This window comes from Bombina bombina, chromosome 1 (genome assembly GCF_027579735.1).
Source record: "Bombina bombina isolate aBomBom1 chromosome 1, aBomBom1.pri, whole genome shotgun sequence".
NCBI lineage: Eukaryota > Metazoa > Chordata > Amphibia > Anura > Bombinatoridae > Bombina > Bombina bombina.
Window position 1 is genome coordinate 534,683,315 of NC_069499.1, and position 17,644 is coordinate 534,700,958.

Consider the following 17,644-nt stretch of genomic DNA (forward strand, 5'->3'; position numbering starts at 1 on the left):
GTTTTTTGTATTGAACAGGGGGGTTTATAATCATGTTTGTTATGTGATTCTGTCTGCTACTGTGTAGTGTTGCTTCGGTTCATGGCTATTTTGGAACATAACAGCCTATGTCTGACGCAGCTCTTAAGGTCGGGCGTGCATTGTGACTCCATTTCTCCATTCCTGACCGTTTGGCGACGGAGAAATCCTGGTCCGCTGGTGTCTGGTTCTCTGGAGGTGGTGATTGCCCCAGCCATTGGGGGTGCAAGGTGCATTTTTTTTATTCAGTGTCCCAGTTATGGAGGAGTCTGATTTTTTTGGAGACGGATTTCTCTGATTCAGACTCTACTTCTTGCGAAGAATGTGGATAGACCCGGGTGATACATGCCCATCAGTTATGTTCAGAATGCCGTTTTAGAGTGCTCTGTTCCTCGGGATCGGGGAATCAGGTGTAGTCTGAGCCATCCGCCTCTGGGGATTCTATTTCCCACGAGACGAGTTCCCTACCACCAACTCTTACTACGCATGCAAGTAACCCAAACGCTACTTATCCTTCTATGGAGTGTTGTCTGTTCCCACCGGAGGTTACGACACGGTTCCGCATGGCCATATCTTTGGTGCTGGCGCATCTGCACCTCCCGGGAGTGTGCTTACGATATTGTCCGTGTTCCGTTAACTGGGGCTCGTCAGGCGTGGGATCGCCTATTCCAGTTCAGCCCTCCAGGGGAGCGACTGCCCCTGTGGCCTCAGGGGGTCAACCTTCGGGGCTGGTGTTTTCTTTTGTTCCGGCGGAGGTAGGTTCGACCTTTCGTTATAGACTGGCGCGCTTTCGTGTTCTACTAAGGCACGTTTTTGGCGTTGCTGGAGGATCCCACTCTTAATGGGTCTGGGGATTCTCAGTCTTAATCTTCGACTGGCCTGCATGCATAGACATAAGGGGATGAAGTAATCTTCTTATAGTCTTTGTTATTTGGGTATCCTTTTCCAGAGTTGAGCTTGGAAGTCTCGGCCCCTGTTGGGCTGGTCCTGCGGGTCTGTTCGTTCTTCCTGGGCGATAACCTATGGGTTGCCTTATCTTTTATTTTCATCCGGTAAGGATGATTTTTATTTGGTCTAAAGCTCATGTTGTGGTGTGAGGTTTCCTTCGGGAACTTTCTTTTCTGGAATTGATATTCGAGATTTTGTGGTCGCACTGTTTACAAAAGTCTGTCTGACTTTTTTTTATCCCTCTGTCTCGGGGGAGACTCTATGTGGCCTTGACAGTACTGGAGCCCTTGGTTTCAGGCTGGTCCTGACTGCGTACAAATCCTTCTGTCTTTGAGGCCTAGTTAGGACACGTGGCGCCTTTTTTATGTCCGGTTGGTCCGGTGAGGGCGCTTAGTGATCTCAATATGGTTCGTGTTGTTTACTTGTTTTATTTACAAGCTTCAACTAGCATCCTGAGAGGACTTGAGGGTCCGTGGTTGCTTTGGGGCATGGAGGATTAGTTCAGTCCTCATTCGCCTTTCAATCTAGTGGGCCGGGACTCCGTTAAGATCCGCGGTGATATGCTCAGTCATTTCCAATTTTTCCGGGAACTAGATTGTTCCTTCCTGTTGTGGGTTGGAGGCTTGGAGGATTTAGTTCCTTCATACCGCCGTTCTTGCGGTTTTGCCTTTCATGGTCTCTTTGGAAGTGTCCTTTTAGGACTTGTTCCTTTTTAGAGGTTCTCTTCCTTTGGGTCAAGACTTTCTGGACTTTGTCCGGTTTTTCTGCTTTGGGAAGGCCGTGAGGCCCTGTCTTCCTTGGGAGTTAGTCTTCTCCATATAAAGGGTGATTGTCTCTTTTTCCAAGCTTTTTGCTTAGGGGATGTTTTTCTGCCTGGGTTTGGGATGCTTTGCATTCTTCTCCCTTGGGTGTCGTTCTCTGGAACGTTAATCTGAAAGTATTATGGAGACTAGCCTATCTTTCTACTCTCTTTCGGGTGACTCTGTTCTTGTTCTCATTTCCCTTAGTGTTGCCCTTGGGGGCTTTGGGCTCTAGAGAAATTGCGTGACTTTGTCGCGGCCTAGCACCTTTGTTGGGGGGGTGTTGACCTCCGGCTAAGGGTGTTCTCTTCGCTTTGGGCTGGGAATTACGAGTGAGTCCTGTACCCGTTCTCCGGGTTTCCCGGTTCTCATCCCCTATGAGGTCTGATTGCTTCAGACGGGGTATCTTGTGTTCCCTGGGGGTGTCGTTTGTTTCCCAGGTTCTTGTCTTGGATCCTTCTTGGATGTCTGGAGACTTATGATCCTGTGGACTGGTTTCGGGACGACCCAGTTTTCTTTTTTTAAGACACGATGAGTCCACGGATCATCTTAATTACTAATGGGATATTCACCTCCTGGTCAGCAGGAGGTGGCAAAGAGCACCACAGCAGAGCTGTTAAATAGCTCCTCCCTTCCCTCCCACTACAGTCATTCTCTTTGCCTACGTTAGTGATAGGAAGTGGTAAAGTTAGGTGTTAGAATAGATTCTTCAATCAAGAGTTTATTATTTTAAAGTAGTGCATGATTGTGCTGCTTTGTCCTAGGGCGTAGCCGTAGTCCATATCAGTCTCTTCAGTAGAGCTTTGGTGGCTTTAGAGCAATGGGAGCTTGTGGGACATAATTCTCACTGCGCCTCCCATATATTCTTGCTGCCCTGTATGCCTTAGCCTGAGGAAAGATTACTCAGCATGCCTCTTTTCTCTTGTAAGGTGTATCCAGTCCACGGGTTCATCCATTACTTGTGGGATATTCTCCTTCCCAACAGGAAGTTGCAAGTGGACACCCACAGCAGAGCTGTCTATATAGCTCCTCCCCTAACTGCCACCCCCAGTCATTCTCTTGCAACTCTCGACAAGAAAGGAAGTATCAAGAGATATGTGGTGACTTAGTGTAGTTTTACCTTCAATCAAGAGTTTGTTATTTTTAAACGGTACCAGCGTTGTACTGTTTTTCTCTCAGGCAGAAATTAGAAGAAGAATTCTGCCTGGAGATTTGATGATCTTAGCGGTTTGTAACTAAGGTCCATTGCTGTTCTCACACATAACTGATGAATATGGGAAAACTTCAGTTGGGGGAACGGCCTGCAGATTACCTGCTTTGAGGTATGTTCAGTATTTTTATTTCTAGAGAGAGGAATAAGTTCTAGAAAATGCTGACAGAGCCTTGTGTATTTGAGGTAAGCCTGATTTAACAGCGACTGGGATCATGCTTACATAACAGGGTAATACTCATGTTAATATTCATATTGCTTAGTGACAAAACGTTTACATGATTTCATAAATAGGACGTTTTTTCTCTGAGGGAGATAAGTCTTTATTTGGGGCCTAGTTTCCACATGGCTAGTCAGATACTCCCAGGAGTATTTTCTTAAGGCCCCTCTGACATCCAGTACATGGTGGGAGGGGCCTATTTTAGCACTGTAACTGTGCAGTTTTAATACAGACTGAGACATCCAGCTTCCCTAGAAGAGTCCTCTGGCATCTGAGAACCATTTCAAAGGGGTTATTTCTGCACAAAATCATATTTAAAGGCAGGTAGGAGCCTCAGCAGAGCTGTGGCATGGTGCTCAATTGATTTTTAACGTTTTTCAATCCGGTTTGGGGCCTAAGGGGTTAATCATCCATTTGCAAGTGGGTGCAATGTTGCTTTAGTCCCTTACACATACTGTAAAAATTTCAAAGATTTTACCGTATTTTTTCACTGTTTTGCAGTTTAAGTGCTTGTTTTTTTTTCTTAAAGGCACAGTAACGTTTTTGTTTAATTGCTGTTTCACCTTTATTAAAGTGTTTTCCAAGCTTGCTTGTCTCATTACTAGTCTGTTAAACATGTCTGACATAGAGGAAACTCCTTGTTCAATATGTTTGGAAGCCATTGTGGAACCCCCTCTTAGAATGTGTACCAAATGTACTGAAATTTCTATAAACTATAAAGACCATATTATGGCGCTTAAAGATTTATCTCCAGGGGATTCTCTGACTAAAAAGAGGGAGATTATGCCATCTAACTCTCCCCATGTGTCAGAACCTGTAACTCCCGCTCAAGTGACGCCAAGTACATCTAGCGCGTCTTAATTCTTTTACCTTACAGGACATGGCGGCAGTTATGAATGCTACCCTCACAGAGGTATTCTCCAAACTGCCAGGGCTACAAGGAAAGCGAGACAGCTCTGGGGCTAGAATTAATACAGAGCTTTATTGCCTGTGTCCGATATACCCTCACAATGCTCAGAAGCCGAGGCAGGTGAGCTATCTGTGGGTGACATTTCAGACTCAGGGAAGGCGTTACTTCAGTCTGATTCTGAGATGACAGCGTTTAAATTTAAGCTTGAACACCTCCGCTTTTTGCTTAGGGAGGTTTTAGTGACTCTGGATGACTGTGACCCCATTGTGGTTCCAGAGAAATTGTGTAAAATGGACAAATACTTTGCAGTACCTGTTTACACCGATATTTTTCCAGTCCCTAAGAGGTTTTTGGAAAATATTACTAAGGAATGGGATAGACCAGGTGTGCCGTTCTCTCCCCCTCCTGCTTTTAAAAAGATGTTTCCCATAGATGCCACCATACGGGACTCGTGGCAGACGGTTCCTAAGGTGGAGGGAGCAGTCTCCTCCTTAGCTAAGCGTAGAACTATCCCCGTCGAGGACAGTTGTGCTTTCCTAGATCCTATGGATAAAAAATTGGAGGGTCTCCTTAAGAAAATGTTTATACATCAAGGTTTTATTCTCCAGCCTCTTGCATGCATTGCCCCAGTTACTGCTGCAGCGGCTTTTTGGTTTGAGTCTCTTGAGGAGGCTCTACAGATGGAGACCCCGTTAGACGATATTATAGACAGGATTAAAGCTCTTAAGTTAGCTAACTCCTTTATTTCTGACGCCATTTTTCATTTAGCCAAGCTAACGGCTAAGAATTCAGGTTTTGCCATTTTGGCGCGTAGGGCGCTATGGCTTAAGTCCTTGTCAGCAGACGTTACTTCAAAGTCTAAGCTTCTTAACATCCCCTTCAAGGGACAGACCCTATTCGGGCCCGGTCTGAAGGAGATAATTTCTGATATTACTGGAGGAAAAGGTCACGCCCTTCCTCAGGATAGGTCCAATAAGTTAAGGACCAAACAGAATAATTTTCGTTCCTTTCGAAACTTCAAGAGTGGCGCAGCTTCAGTTTCCTCTAATGCAAAACAAGAGGGAAATTTCGCCCAGTCCAAACCAGTCTGGAGACCTAACCAGGCTTGGAATAAGGGGAAGCGGCTGCCTCTAAGACAGCATGAAGGAGTAGCCCCTGATCCGGGACCGTATCTAGTGGGGGGCAGACTCTCTCTCTTCGCCCAGGCTTGGGCAAGAGACGTCCAGGATCCCTGGGCATTAGAGATTGTTTCCCAGGGATATCTTCTGGACTTCAAAGCTTCATCTCCAAAGGGGAGATTTCATCTCTCACAATTATTTGTAAACCAGATAAAGAGAGAGGCATTCTTACGTTGTGTTCAAGACCTGCTGGTTATGGGAGTGATCCACCCAGTTCCAAGGGAGGAACAGGGGCGGGGATTCTATTCAAATCTGTTTATAGTTCCCAAAAAATAGGGAACTTTCAGACCAATCTTGGATCTCAAGATCCTAAACAAATTTCTCAGGGTCCCATCCTTCAAGATGGAGACTATCCGAACCATCCTCCCTATGATCCAGGAGGGTCAATATATGACTATCGTGGACTTAAAGGATGCTTATCTCCACATTCCGATTCACAGAGATAATCATCAGTTCCTTAGGTTCGCCTTCTTAGACAGGCATTACCAGTTTGTGGCTCTTCCCTTCAGGTTAGCCATGGCACCAAAAATTTTACGAAGGTTCTAGGGTCCCTACTGGCGGTTCTAAGGCCACAGGGCATAGTGGTGGCTCCTTACCTAGACGACATTCTGATACAGGCGTTGACTTTTCAAATCGCCAAGTCCCATACGGACATTGTTCTGGCTTTTCTGAGGTCTCACGGGTGGAAGGTGAATGAAGAAAAGAGTTCTCTCTCCCCTCTCACAAGAGTTTCCTTCCTAGGAACACTGATAGATTCAGTAGAAATTAAAAATTTTCTGACAGAGGTCAGGTTATCAAAGCTTCTAACTTCCTGCCGTGCTCTTCATTCCACTTCTCGGCCGTCAGTGGCTCAGTGTATGAAAGTAATCGGCCTAATGGTAGCGGCAATGGACATAGTTCCGTTTGCCCGCCTACATCTCAGACCACTGCAACTTTGCATGCTCAGTCAGTGGAATGGGGATTACACAGATTTGTCCCCTCTGCTAAATCTGGATCAAGAGACCATGGATTCTCTTCTCTGGTGGTTCTCTCGGGTCCATCTGTCCAGGGGAATGAGTTTCCGCAGGCCAGAGTGGACTATAGTCACGACAGATGCCAGCCTTCTGGGCTGGGGCGCAGTCTGGAACTCCCTGAAGGCTCAGGATTCGTGGACTCAGGAGGAAGCCCTCCTTTCAATAAACATTCTGGAACTGAGAGCGATATTCAATGCTCTTCAGGCTTGGCCTCAACTAGCTGCGGTCAGGTTCATCAGATTTCAGTCGGACAATATCACAACTGTAGCCTATATCAACCATCAGGGGGGACAAGAAGCCCCCTGGCAATGTTGGAGGTTTCAAAGATAATTCTATGGGCAGAGGTTCACTCTTGCCATCTCTCAGCTATCCATATCCCAGGAGTAGAGAACTGGGAGGTGGATTTTCTAAGTCGGCAAACTTTTCATCTGGGGTAGTGGGAGCTCCATCCGGAGGTATTTGCCGAGCTGATTCAACTATGGGGCAAACTAGAAGTGGATCTGATGGCGTCTCGTCAGAACGCCAAGCTTCCCTGTTACGGGTCCAGGTCAAGGGATCCCCAGGCAGCGCTGATAGATGCCCTAGTAGTGCCCTGATCCTTCAGCCTGGCTTATGTGTTCCCACCATTTCCTCTCCTCCCTCGTCTGATTGCCAAGATCAAGCAGGAGAGAGCTTCAGTAATTTTGATAGCACCTGCGTGGCCACGCAGGACTTGGTATGCAGATCTGGTAGACATGTCATCTCTTCCACCATGGACTCTGCTGCTGAGGCAGGACCTTCTACTCCAAGGTCCATTCAAACATCCAAATCTAATTTCTCTGCTGCTGACTGCTTGGAGATTGAACGCTTGATTTTATCAAAACGTGGTTTCTCCGAGTCGGTCATTGATACCTTAATTCAGGCTTGAAAGCCTGTCACCAGGAAAATCTATCATAAGATATGGTGTAAATATCTTCATTGGTGTGAATCCAAGGTTTACTCATGGAGTAAAGTCAGGATTCCTAGGATATTATCCTTCCTCCAAGAAGGATTGGAGAAGGGATTGTCAGCTAGTTCCTTAAAGGGACAGATTTCTGCTCTGTCTATTTTTCTGCACAAGCGTCTGACAGATGTTCCAGACGTTCAGGCGTTTTGTCAGGCTTTAGTTAGAATCAAGCCTGTGTTTAAACCTGTTGCTCCGCTATGGAGTTTAAATTTAGTTCTTAAAGTTCTTCAAGGGGTTCCGTTTGAACCTCTTCATTCCATAGATATTTTAACCTCTTCATTCCAAGCTTTTATCTTGGAAAGTTCTGTTTTTGGTAGCTATCTTTTCGGCTCGAAGAGTTTCAGAGTTATCTGCCTTACAGTGTGATTCCCCTTATTTGATATTCCATACAGATAAGGTAGTGTTGCGTACCAAACCTGGATTTCTTCCTAAGGTGGTATCTAATAAGAATATCAATCAGGAGATTGTAGTTCCGTCACTGTGTCCTAATCCTTCTTCAAAGAAGAAACGTCTATTACCCAATCTTGATGTGGTTCGTGCTTTAAAGTTGTATTTACAAGCTACTAAGGATTTTCGTCAAACATCTGCATTGTTTGTTTTCTACTCTGGACAGAGGAGAGGCCAAAAGGCTTCGGCATCTTCTCTTTCTTTTTGGCTGAGAAGTATAATCTGTTTAGCTTATGAGACTGCTGGCCAGCAGCCTCCTGAAAGAATTACAGCTCATTCCACTAGAGCGGTAGCTTCCACATGGGCTTTTAAAAATGAGGCCTCTGTTGAACAGATTTGTAAGGCGGCAACTTGGTCTTCGCTTCATACTTTTTCTAATTTCTACAAATTTGATACTTTTGCTTTATTGGAGGCTATTTTTGGGAGAAAGGTCTTGCAGGCAGTGGTGCCTTCCGTTTAAGTTCCTGCCTTGTCCCTCCCTTCATCCGTGTCCTAAAGCTTTGGTATTGGTATCCCACAAGTAATGGATTAACCCGTGGACTGGATACACCTTACAAGAGAAAACAAAATTTATGCTTACCTGATAAATTTCTTTCTCTTGTGGTGTATCCAGTCCACGGCCCGCCCTGTCACTTTAAGGCAGGTGTTTTTTATTTTTAAACTACAGTCACCACTGCACCCTATAGTTTCTCCTTTTTCTTGCTTGTCTTCGGTCGAATGACTGGGGGTGGCAGTTAGGGGAGGAGCTATATAGACAGCTCTGCTGTGGGTGTCCTCTTGCAACTTCCTGTTGGGAAGGAGAATATCCCAAAAGTAATGGATGAACCTGTGGACTGGATACACCACAAGAAAAAGAAATTTATCAGGTAAGCATAAATTTTGTTTTTTCCACAAGTCAATGGAAGGGAGAGGACCTCTTAAGAATGTGAGCTGCCTAGCTGCCAGGCAGAAGTTAAGGTAAGTGCTACTTTATATATTTTCTGGGGGGAACCCAGGAAGGAGTAAGCACACCATTATTGTTATTAAGTGTAATTGGAAAGGCAGTTATATTGGGACACAAAGGACACTCTTAGTCTGGAGAAGTGTTGAGACAGCATATAGGTGCAGGCACTGGGGCTGGGGATCATTGCTCTGGTGGTTTCACTCTATTCAAGTACCCTTTGCTAACAGTTATAGTGTACTTAGGTGTTAGGTGGGGGGAGCTTCTGACTTTGCGCCAATTCTCTTGCGCTTCGGTCAGGAAGTTATTCAGGCCACATTTTCTGAGGTGCTGTCTGGGAACGCATGGTCCGTGATAGAGCATGGGTTTCTAGCACTGGTTGGAATCTGTACTGTAGCGCTCTGGATTGAGGTTACTTCTGCAGCGCAATGGATCTACAGCGCAATGGATTGAGAATTGCAGCGCTGAGCAGATACACAGGCTCCCGGTTTTTCCGGTTAGGTAGGAGCACCTCAGCACGGTTGCTGGGGTGCAGAGTTTTTTTTTTTCTTTTTATTGCCTTATTTTGGTAGCGAGAAAATAACTTTACAGGCCTTAAAGTAAAAAAGTCGTTAATTTGAAATTAAAGAGACAGTAACGTTTTTTGGTTTTAAATTTTTTTGTCAGATAAAAGGATTAATTGTGTACAGTATGGACCAAGGGGCCTTACAAAATGCTTCTTGTTCCTTGTGTTTTGAAGCAAATGTGGAACCCCCAATCCCTTTCTGTCCCATATGTATTGAGAGGACTTTAAATTCAAGGGAAAATTTTATCTGAGCAAAACTTTTCAAAAGTGGATGCTGCCCAGGGGTCTAATGACGAGGGACAAGTTATGCTGCAGCTTTCTCCCCAAGCGTCCCAAAGTTTACCGCCCGCATAAGCAGTGCCCTGCACGTCTGCTCTAGCGCCCGCTGGAGTTACTTTACAAGACATAGCTTCTCTTACGTCTTCTACAATTTCTGATGCATTGTCTGCCTTTCCAATGTTGCAGGGCAAACGTAAGAGGAAACCAGACACTCAGTAAGTTCTGACGCCATTGTGGCAATTTCAGAGGTTCCCTCCCAAGGACACGAGGAGGAGGATAATGATGTAGTATCTGAGGGGAAAATCTCAGATTCAGTGAGTGCTTTGCCTCTGACGGATTCGGAGGTTGTAACTTTTAGATTTAAACTAGAACACCTCCGCCTATTGCTTAAGGAGTTATTAGTCACTTTGGATGACTGTGACTCCACAGTTGTGGTCATCCCCGAGAAGTCTAGTAAATTAGACCGATACTTTGAAGTTCCTTCTTACTCAGATGTATTTCCAGTTCCAGAGAGAGCTTCGGAGATTATTACTAAAGAATGGGAAAGACCAGGCATTCCTTTTTCTCCTCCTATTTTCAAGAAGATGTTTCCCATAGCTGACTCTTTTAAGGAGACATGGCAAACAGTTCCTAAGATGGAAAGGGCCGTTTCCACCTTAGCCAAGCGGACTACTATTCCTATAGAGGATAGTTGTGCTTTCAAGGATCCTATGGATAAGAAGTTAGAGGGCCTACTTAAGAAGATTTATGTTCACCAGGGCCTGCAGTGGCAACCAGCTACGTGCATTGCTACCGTCACTAGCGCGGTGGCCTATTGGTTTGATGCTCTGTCTGAGTCTCTTAGGAATGAGACTTCCTTGGAAGAAATCCAGGACAGGATAAAGGCTCCCTATTCACAGGGATCATCACAAGTTCCTAAGGTTTGCCTTCCAGGACAAACACGTAGCTCTTCCTTTCGGCCTGGCCACTGCTCCCAGAATTTTCACAAAGGTTCTAGGGTCTCTGTTGGCGGTACTTCGGTCACGGGGCATTGGGGTGGCGCCTTATCTGGACAACATTCTAGTGCAGGCGCCATATTTTCAACAAGCAAGATCCCACACCGACATAGTGTTATCTTTCCTGAGAACTCACGGGTGGAAGGTAAATTTAGAAAAGAGTTCTGTAGTTCCAGACACAAGAGTCACCTTCTTGGGGACCATAATAGACTCTCTGTCTATGAAGATTTTTCTGACAGAAGTCAGGAAATCAAAGATTATCGATACTTGCCTAGACCTTCAGTCAACTCCCCGGCCGTCAGTGGATCAGTGTATGGAGGTAGTCGGGCTGATGGTAGCGGCAATGGACATCATCCTGTTTGCTTGGTTCCACCTCAGACCTCTACAGTTAAGCATGCTCAGTCAACTAAATGGAAATTATGCGGACTTGTCTCCTCGAATAACTGGAGCAGGAGACAAGGGACTCTCTTCAATGGTGGTTGTCTCTGGATCACCTTTACCAGGGAACCTGCTTTTGCAGACCATCTTGGGTGATTGTGACAACAGTCGCCAGTCTTCTAGGGTGGGGAGCAGTCTGGGGCTCCCTAAAGGCTCAGGGAGTTTGGACTCAGCCAGAGGCTATTCTTCCTATAAACATCCTGGAACTGAGAGCGATCTACAATGCTCTCCTGGCCTGGCCTCAGTTAGCCTCGGTCCAATTTATCAGTTTCCAGTCGGACAACATAACTTCAGTGGCTTAGATAAATCATCATGGAGGAACGAGGAGTTCCTTAGCGATGACAGAAGTAACCAAAATAATTCAGTGGGCGGAAGCTCACTCCTGTTACCTATCGGCGATTCACATCCCAGGGGTGGACAACTGGAAGGCGGATTTCCTGAGCAGGCAGACTTTTCATCTGGGGGAGTGGGAACTCCATCCAGAAGTGTTTTCTGATCTGATTCTCAAGTGGGGTCAGCCGGAATTGGATCTCATGGCATCCCGACAGAATGCCAAGCTCCCGAGATACGGGTCGAGGTCCAGGGATCCCCAGGCGGAGCTAATAGATGCTCTGGCGGTCCCTTGGACCTTCAGTCTAGCAAACCTATTTCCTCCGTTTGCTCTTCTTCCTCGGGTTATTGCTCAAATCAAAGAGGAGAGGGCGTCGGTGATCCTCATAGCACCGGCCTGGCCGCGCAGGATTTAGTATGCGTATCTGGTGGAGATGGCATCTCTGCCACCCTCGAGATTTCCGTTGAGGCAGGACCTTCTAATACAGGGACCCTTCCTTCACCCAAATCTAGTTTCTCTGAAGCTGACTGCTTGGGGATCGAATGCCTAATTTTATCTAAGCGGGGGTTTTCTGATTCAGTCATAGAGACCATGATTCAGGCACGTAAACCTGTTACTAGAAGGATTTACCATAAGATTTGGCGTAAATATCTCTATTGGTGTGAATCCAAGGTTAGGATTCCTAGAATTTTGTCTTTTCTCCAAGAGGGGTTGGAGAAAGGTTTATCGACGAGTTCCCTAAAGGGTCAGATCTCGGCCTTGTCTATTTTGTTACACAAACGTCTGGCGGATGTTCCAGATGTTCAATCTTTTTGTCAGGCCTTAGTTAGGATCAGGCCTGTGTTTAAACCAGTTACTCCTCCATGGAGTCTTAATCTTGTTCTTCAAGGGGCTCCATTTGAGCCTATGCATTCCTTAGATATTAAGTTATTATCTTGGAAGGTTTTATTTCTTGTTGCTATTTCCTCTGCTCGTAGATTATCAGAGCTCTCAGCGTTACAGTACGATTCTCCTTACCTTATTTTCCATTCAGACAAGGTAGTTTTACGTACTAAGTTAGGATTTCTAACTAAGGTTGTTTCTGACAGGAACATTAATCAGGAGATTGTTGTTCCTTCTTTGTGTCCTAATCCTTATTCTCAGAAGAAACGTCTTCTACACAATTTGGATGTCGTCCGTGCTTTAAAGTTTTACTTGCAGGCGACTAAGGACTTTTGTCAGTCGTCTTCTTTGTTTGTCATTTTTTCGGGAAAACGTAAGGGACAGAAAGCTACAGCAACTTCTCTTTTTTTTTGGCTGAAAAGTATCATACGTTTTGCTTATGAGACTGCTGGACAGTAGCCTCCTGAGAGAATTACGGCTCATTCCACTTGGGCTGTTGCTTCCTCATGGGCATTCAAAAATGAAGCTTCTGTGGAACAGATTTGCAAGGCTGCAACTTGGTCCTCTCTGCACACTTTTTCAAAACTCTATAGATTTGACACTTTTGCCTCGGCTGAGGCTGCTTTTGGGAGGTTCTTCAAGCAGTGGTGCCTTCCGTTTAGGTTCCCTGTCTTGTCCATCCCGTATCATCTGTGTACTCTAGCTTCGGTATTGGATCCCATTAGTAATTAAGATGATCTGTGGACTCATCGTGTCTTAAAAAAGAAAAGAAAATTTATGCTTACCTGATAAATTTATTTATTTTTTTGACACGGTGAGTCCAAGGCCCACCCTGTTCTTGTAAGACAGGTTTCTGGTTATTATAAAAGCTAGACACCTCTGCACCTAGGCTTTTCCTTTCTTTCCTTAACTTTGGTCGAATGACTGTAGTGGGAGGGAAGGGAGGAGTTATTTAACAGCTCTGCTGTGGTGCTCTTTGCCGCCTCCTGCTTACCAGAAGGTGAATATCCCATTATTAATTAAGATGATCCGTGGACTCATCGTGTCAAAAAAGAATTAAATTTATCAGGTAAGCATACATTTTCTTTTTTTAAGGACCCTATGTTGCGACATAGGGGCTAGCTCAATGGGTTTGCAAGCAGGAAGGCCAGAGTTCACATCCACCTTCAGGTACTGGTTATTAACTTTAAGGCATGACTTGTCCTTCGAATGGAGTGTGCTCCTCCTCATGGGGAGTTTTCTTTTTCTAATTGGTCAACAGTGGTGTCTGGATGATTTTTTCATTCGGCCCGTGTTTTGATCATACTATAGCTTCATGTCTTTGGACTTGTGCACTGTTCTTATCTGTGCCCTTCCCTTTTGAGGGGATAGTTTGTCTTCCTTATGAGCTGAGTTTTTCTCTCTCTGGAGGGTCTTTGTCCTGCCCTGTGTGTAGGACGGTGGATCAGGTGGCTTTTTTCTGTAAAGGGCAGCATCTGCTGCTCTGGGCTCTGTTCCACCTGTTGGAATTTGATCTCTCTACGTAGAGACTGTCTAAGAATACTGTGACAGATCTTTCTACAGATCTATTACACTTTTCTCTGTTTCAGGTTCTAGGGGGTTCTCCTTGGGAGTGCCTTATTTTGGAGGTTTGGCACCCAAGCTCTGTTAGGGTGGGTGATTCCCCCCTTTTTCTTAACCCATTCCCTGAGGGCTTGTGGTTGGGGTCTTTCTGTCCCCCCTGTCTATCAGACATGTCTGTCGCTTGGGATGGGCCGGTGTTGGAGCAGGATCTGAGATCTGTTGCTCTGCTAAATTTGTCCTCTGGGCATTCGAGGTACGGTAAGCCTCTTGAGGTTTCTCCATGTTCACAAGATTTGTGGGAAGGACTGGCAGCTCTTAGATAACCTGCAACGTTTTCTGCTGGTTAGTGGATACTTAGCAATCTGTAGGATCCTATCTTAACCTGCTTTCTGCTTGCCCTGCAAGTATTTAAGTTTCAGAGTCATTTTTAGATGACTGCAGTGTTTTTGATTCAGGTGTTGTTCATCAGAACTATCTGAGCTTGCTGCACAGGGTTTTGTTTCTGAATATTTTGGTATTCTGAGCTACCTTTATGCGACTTGGGGACCATCTTCAGTTGCTTTTTAGAGTGTGGTTGCACTGTGTTAGTGGAAGACCCTTTTTGTTTCAGACTCCCAACCTTATTCCGTGGTTTCTGTATTTCTGGGGTCTGGGTGTTGCCTTCCCTTGTTTTTATGAGACTGGTGGGTCTCTGTTGGTATGGAGTTTCTTATGCTAGCTGGACAGCTAGCTTAGCATACTAATGCACTCTGGCTACTCTGCACTGTAGCAAACCAAGGGTTGCAAGTTCGATCCCCGGTGAGGTTCCCAAAAGTAATGAATGCAGCTGTGAACTCTTTCCATCTGAAGAAAAGAAAATGATCAGGTAAGCATAATTTATGTTTTTATTTTTTTACTGTTTAGATCTATGTTGGCACTTAAGAATGTAATACAGTTACATGTATGTTTGCAAATGACTGATTGTGGAATCATTTGCTAGTTGCAAAGTGGAAAAAATGTCCACAACTTCATCTTGACTTGTATACCCACGCACAAAGAAAACAGCATAAAGCTTTTATATTGTTCTTTTGTTTCTGCTCAATGCTCTAGTATATATTGTACTTATTTGCCTTTACTTTTCTTACAGGTGCAGATAAAGACAAAGAAGAAGAGTATATTAGGCTGAATAGCAGTAGCAGGTAGGTATGCTGTGTCAGTTGTCTTAGCTTTTTGAAAGGCCGTAAGAATGTCATCCATGGCCATAGTCTTTAGGAAGTACATTCTAAAACTACAACGTAAAACAAAATATGCATTTTTATCTAACATTGAAGCCTAGCAAGGCAGCAGATCATATATAGATTGGATTATTTATAGATTTTGAACAGTTCTGATCTAATTTACTTTCAACATAAATTGCAAGGTATATGAGCTAAGGAAGATAGTCTCCAAATTATCTTTAGGAAAGTTAACTTAGAGCATAATACTATTCATGAGCTCCTACATGGCAGTTTTGTGTTCTTGCAAGATTATAATTTCATGATACCTTGGATATTTCATTTTAGAACAGGGATGGGAATTCTTCTTTTATGCTTTATGGTTTATCTTTTCTTATGTGATGCTTGTAGCATTTTAGATTATTGCAACATGTATCTGTATACAAACACACTTATCTGTCTCCTAAATCTGTAGCTCGCTCTTTAGTTTTCTATCTGGCCTCCAAGTTTAATATGCATTTGTCTAACTCTTAGAAATAATACATTATATTATCATATCAATGAATTGCTTAAAGGAACGTTTCAGATGACTTTTTCATTAAAAGAGGTTATTTAAAAAGTAAAAAAAATAAAGCTAAGGCAGTTGTCCTTATCAGCCAGCAGGCAATTAGTAGGAACTACAAAAACAATATACTTTTTATTGTGTTTGACCAATGATGGAAATCCCTGGTATTTCAGGTACTGGCAAGTTCTCCTGGAAATCTAGATCCACCATAGACCAAGTGCAAGGAAATGGGATGGTGCTCCTATACTGAGACAATGTTTTCCATTCAGATGCCGGTTACACATTTTTTTTTCTTTTCATCGGGACAACTCAGATATGGGTTTCAAAATCTTTTTTTGGCAAATTACAGCCTCCTGGACCCTTGTGTTATTTTTCTTGCTCCTACATCTGTACACAATCATTGATTTTATTCAGACCTTTTATATTGTTTCACAAAAGCAAAAGGCTTTTTTCCTTCTTCACTGAGTTCTCCATGCCATGGTGTATTAATTTTTAACTTAAGACAAGTGATTTCATGACCCTTATAGATTTTGTTCACTATCTATGCAGATAATTTGAGTTTCTTTAAGTCCATTTCAAGACAGACACATTCTAAAATGCTTATATTGTGTGACACTTAAGTTTGCACACTTTATTTACATTGTCCAATTAAAGGTACATTCAAGTGAAAATTAAACTTTCATGGTTCAAATTGATCATGCAATGTTAAGTGACTATTATGCTCACTGGACACAAGCTATCACCGCTGCGGAAGTAACGTCTCACTTTACTGCTCTTTTGGACTTCACTTGAGCTAATACTGGTCCTCTGAGAGCTTCTCCCACTCACTGAACTGTTTATTGTGCAGGGACGCCATCAGGCATATTTTCACAGAGCTGTTATTTAACAGAATGCCAATGCTCACGGAGCTCCAGTAGCTGTGGCTTAACTTACACAACATGTGTTTCTCTTGTAAGATGTATCGAGTCCACGGATTCAGCCTTACTTGTGGGATATTCTCCTTCCCTACAGGAAGTGGCAGAGAGAGCACCCACAGCAGAGCTGTCTATATAGCTCCTCCCTTAGCTCCACCCCCCAGTCATTCTCTCTGCTTGCTTAATTGCTAGGAAGGGCAAAGAGCTGTGTGGTGACAAAAATGTTAGTTTTTTATTTCTCAAGCAAAAGTTTATTATTTTAAATGGTACCTGTGCGTACTATTTACTCTCTGGCAGAAAAGGGATGAAGATTTCTGCAAGGAGGATGATGATCTTAGCACTTTGTAACTAAGATCCACTGCTGTTCTCACAAGGGCTGAAGAGTACTGGAAAACTTCAGTTGGGAGAACGGTTTGCAGGCTAAGCTGCATATGAGGTATGTTCAGTCTATATTTTTCTAGACAGACTGTCTTAATTCTAGAAAAGGCTGGCAATATCCCCATGAGGGAAGGGTAAGCTGTATTCAGACACTTTGATAGGAATTTCAGCTTGCTTGAAGGGCTCATTAGTTACTGGTGACACTGTTAGGAAAAAACGTTTTTGTTTATTCAGTGAATGATGCAATTATAACGTTTTTTGAAGGGACTAAAGGGGTCATTGTGGCTTGTTTTTTAGTTTTTTAACTCACATGGTTAATTAAGAGACACTCTGGTGTTTCTCTGATAGGCCTCAAAACATCGAGTGAGGTGGGAGGGGCCTATTTTCGCGCCTCAGTTGCGCAGTTTCTTTTCCTCTGAGACATCTAACTGCTCCTGAGGTTCCTGCTGTACTTGAGGGCTGTAAAATAAGTTTTTCCCCCACAAATCGTTCTGAAGGGCAGGTAGGAGCCACAGCAGAGCTGTGGCAAGGTGCTGAAAGTCTTTTTTTACCGGTTTTGACGTTTTTTCAATCCGGTTTTGCCATTAAGGGGTTAATTGTTTATTTGCATAGCTGTGCAAAGTTACTAAGTCTTTATGATGCTACTGTAAAAATTTCGTTAAGTTTACTGCTTTTTTAAACTGTTTTGCAGAATTTGTGCAGCTTTTTTTCTCTTAAAGGCACAGTACCGTTTTATTTCTAAGTGTTATTTACTTTGATTATAGTGTTTTCCAAGCTTGCTTGTTACATTACTAGCCTGTTTAACATGTCTGACACCAAGGAAAATCCTTGTTTAATATGTTTGGAAGCCATTGTGGAACCCCCTCTTAGAA

The 17,644-nt window shown here is 43.9% G+C and overlaps 1 protein-coding gene across 1 annotated transcript in view; it reads left to right on the forward strand.

Annotated features, from left to right (window-relative positions):
- ZDBF2 (zinc finger DBF-type containing 2) overlaps positions 1–17,644 on the forward strand; it is a 173,296-nt gene that overhangs the window by 89,211 nt on the left and 66,441 nt on the right. The window contains 1 exon segment of the mRNA XM_053713210.1: positions 14,849–14,900. Within this exon segment, the coding sequence (XP_053569185.1) occupies positions 14,849–14,900 (52 nt within the window).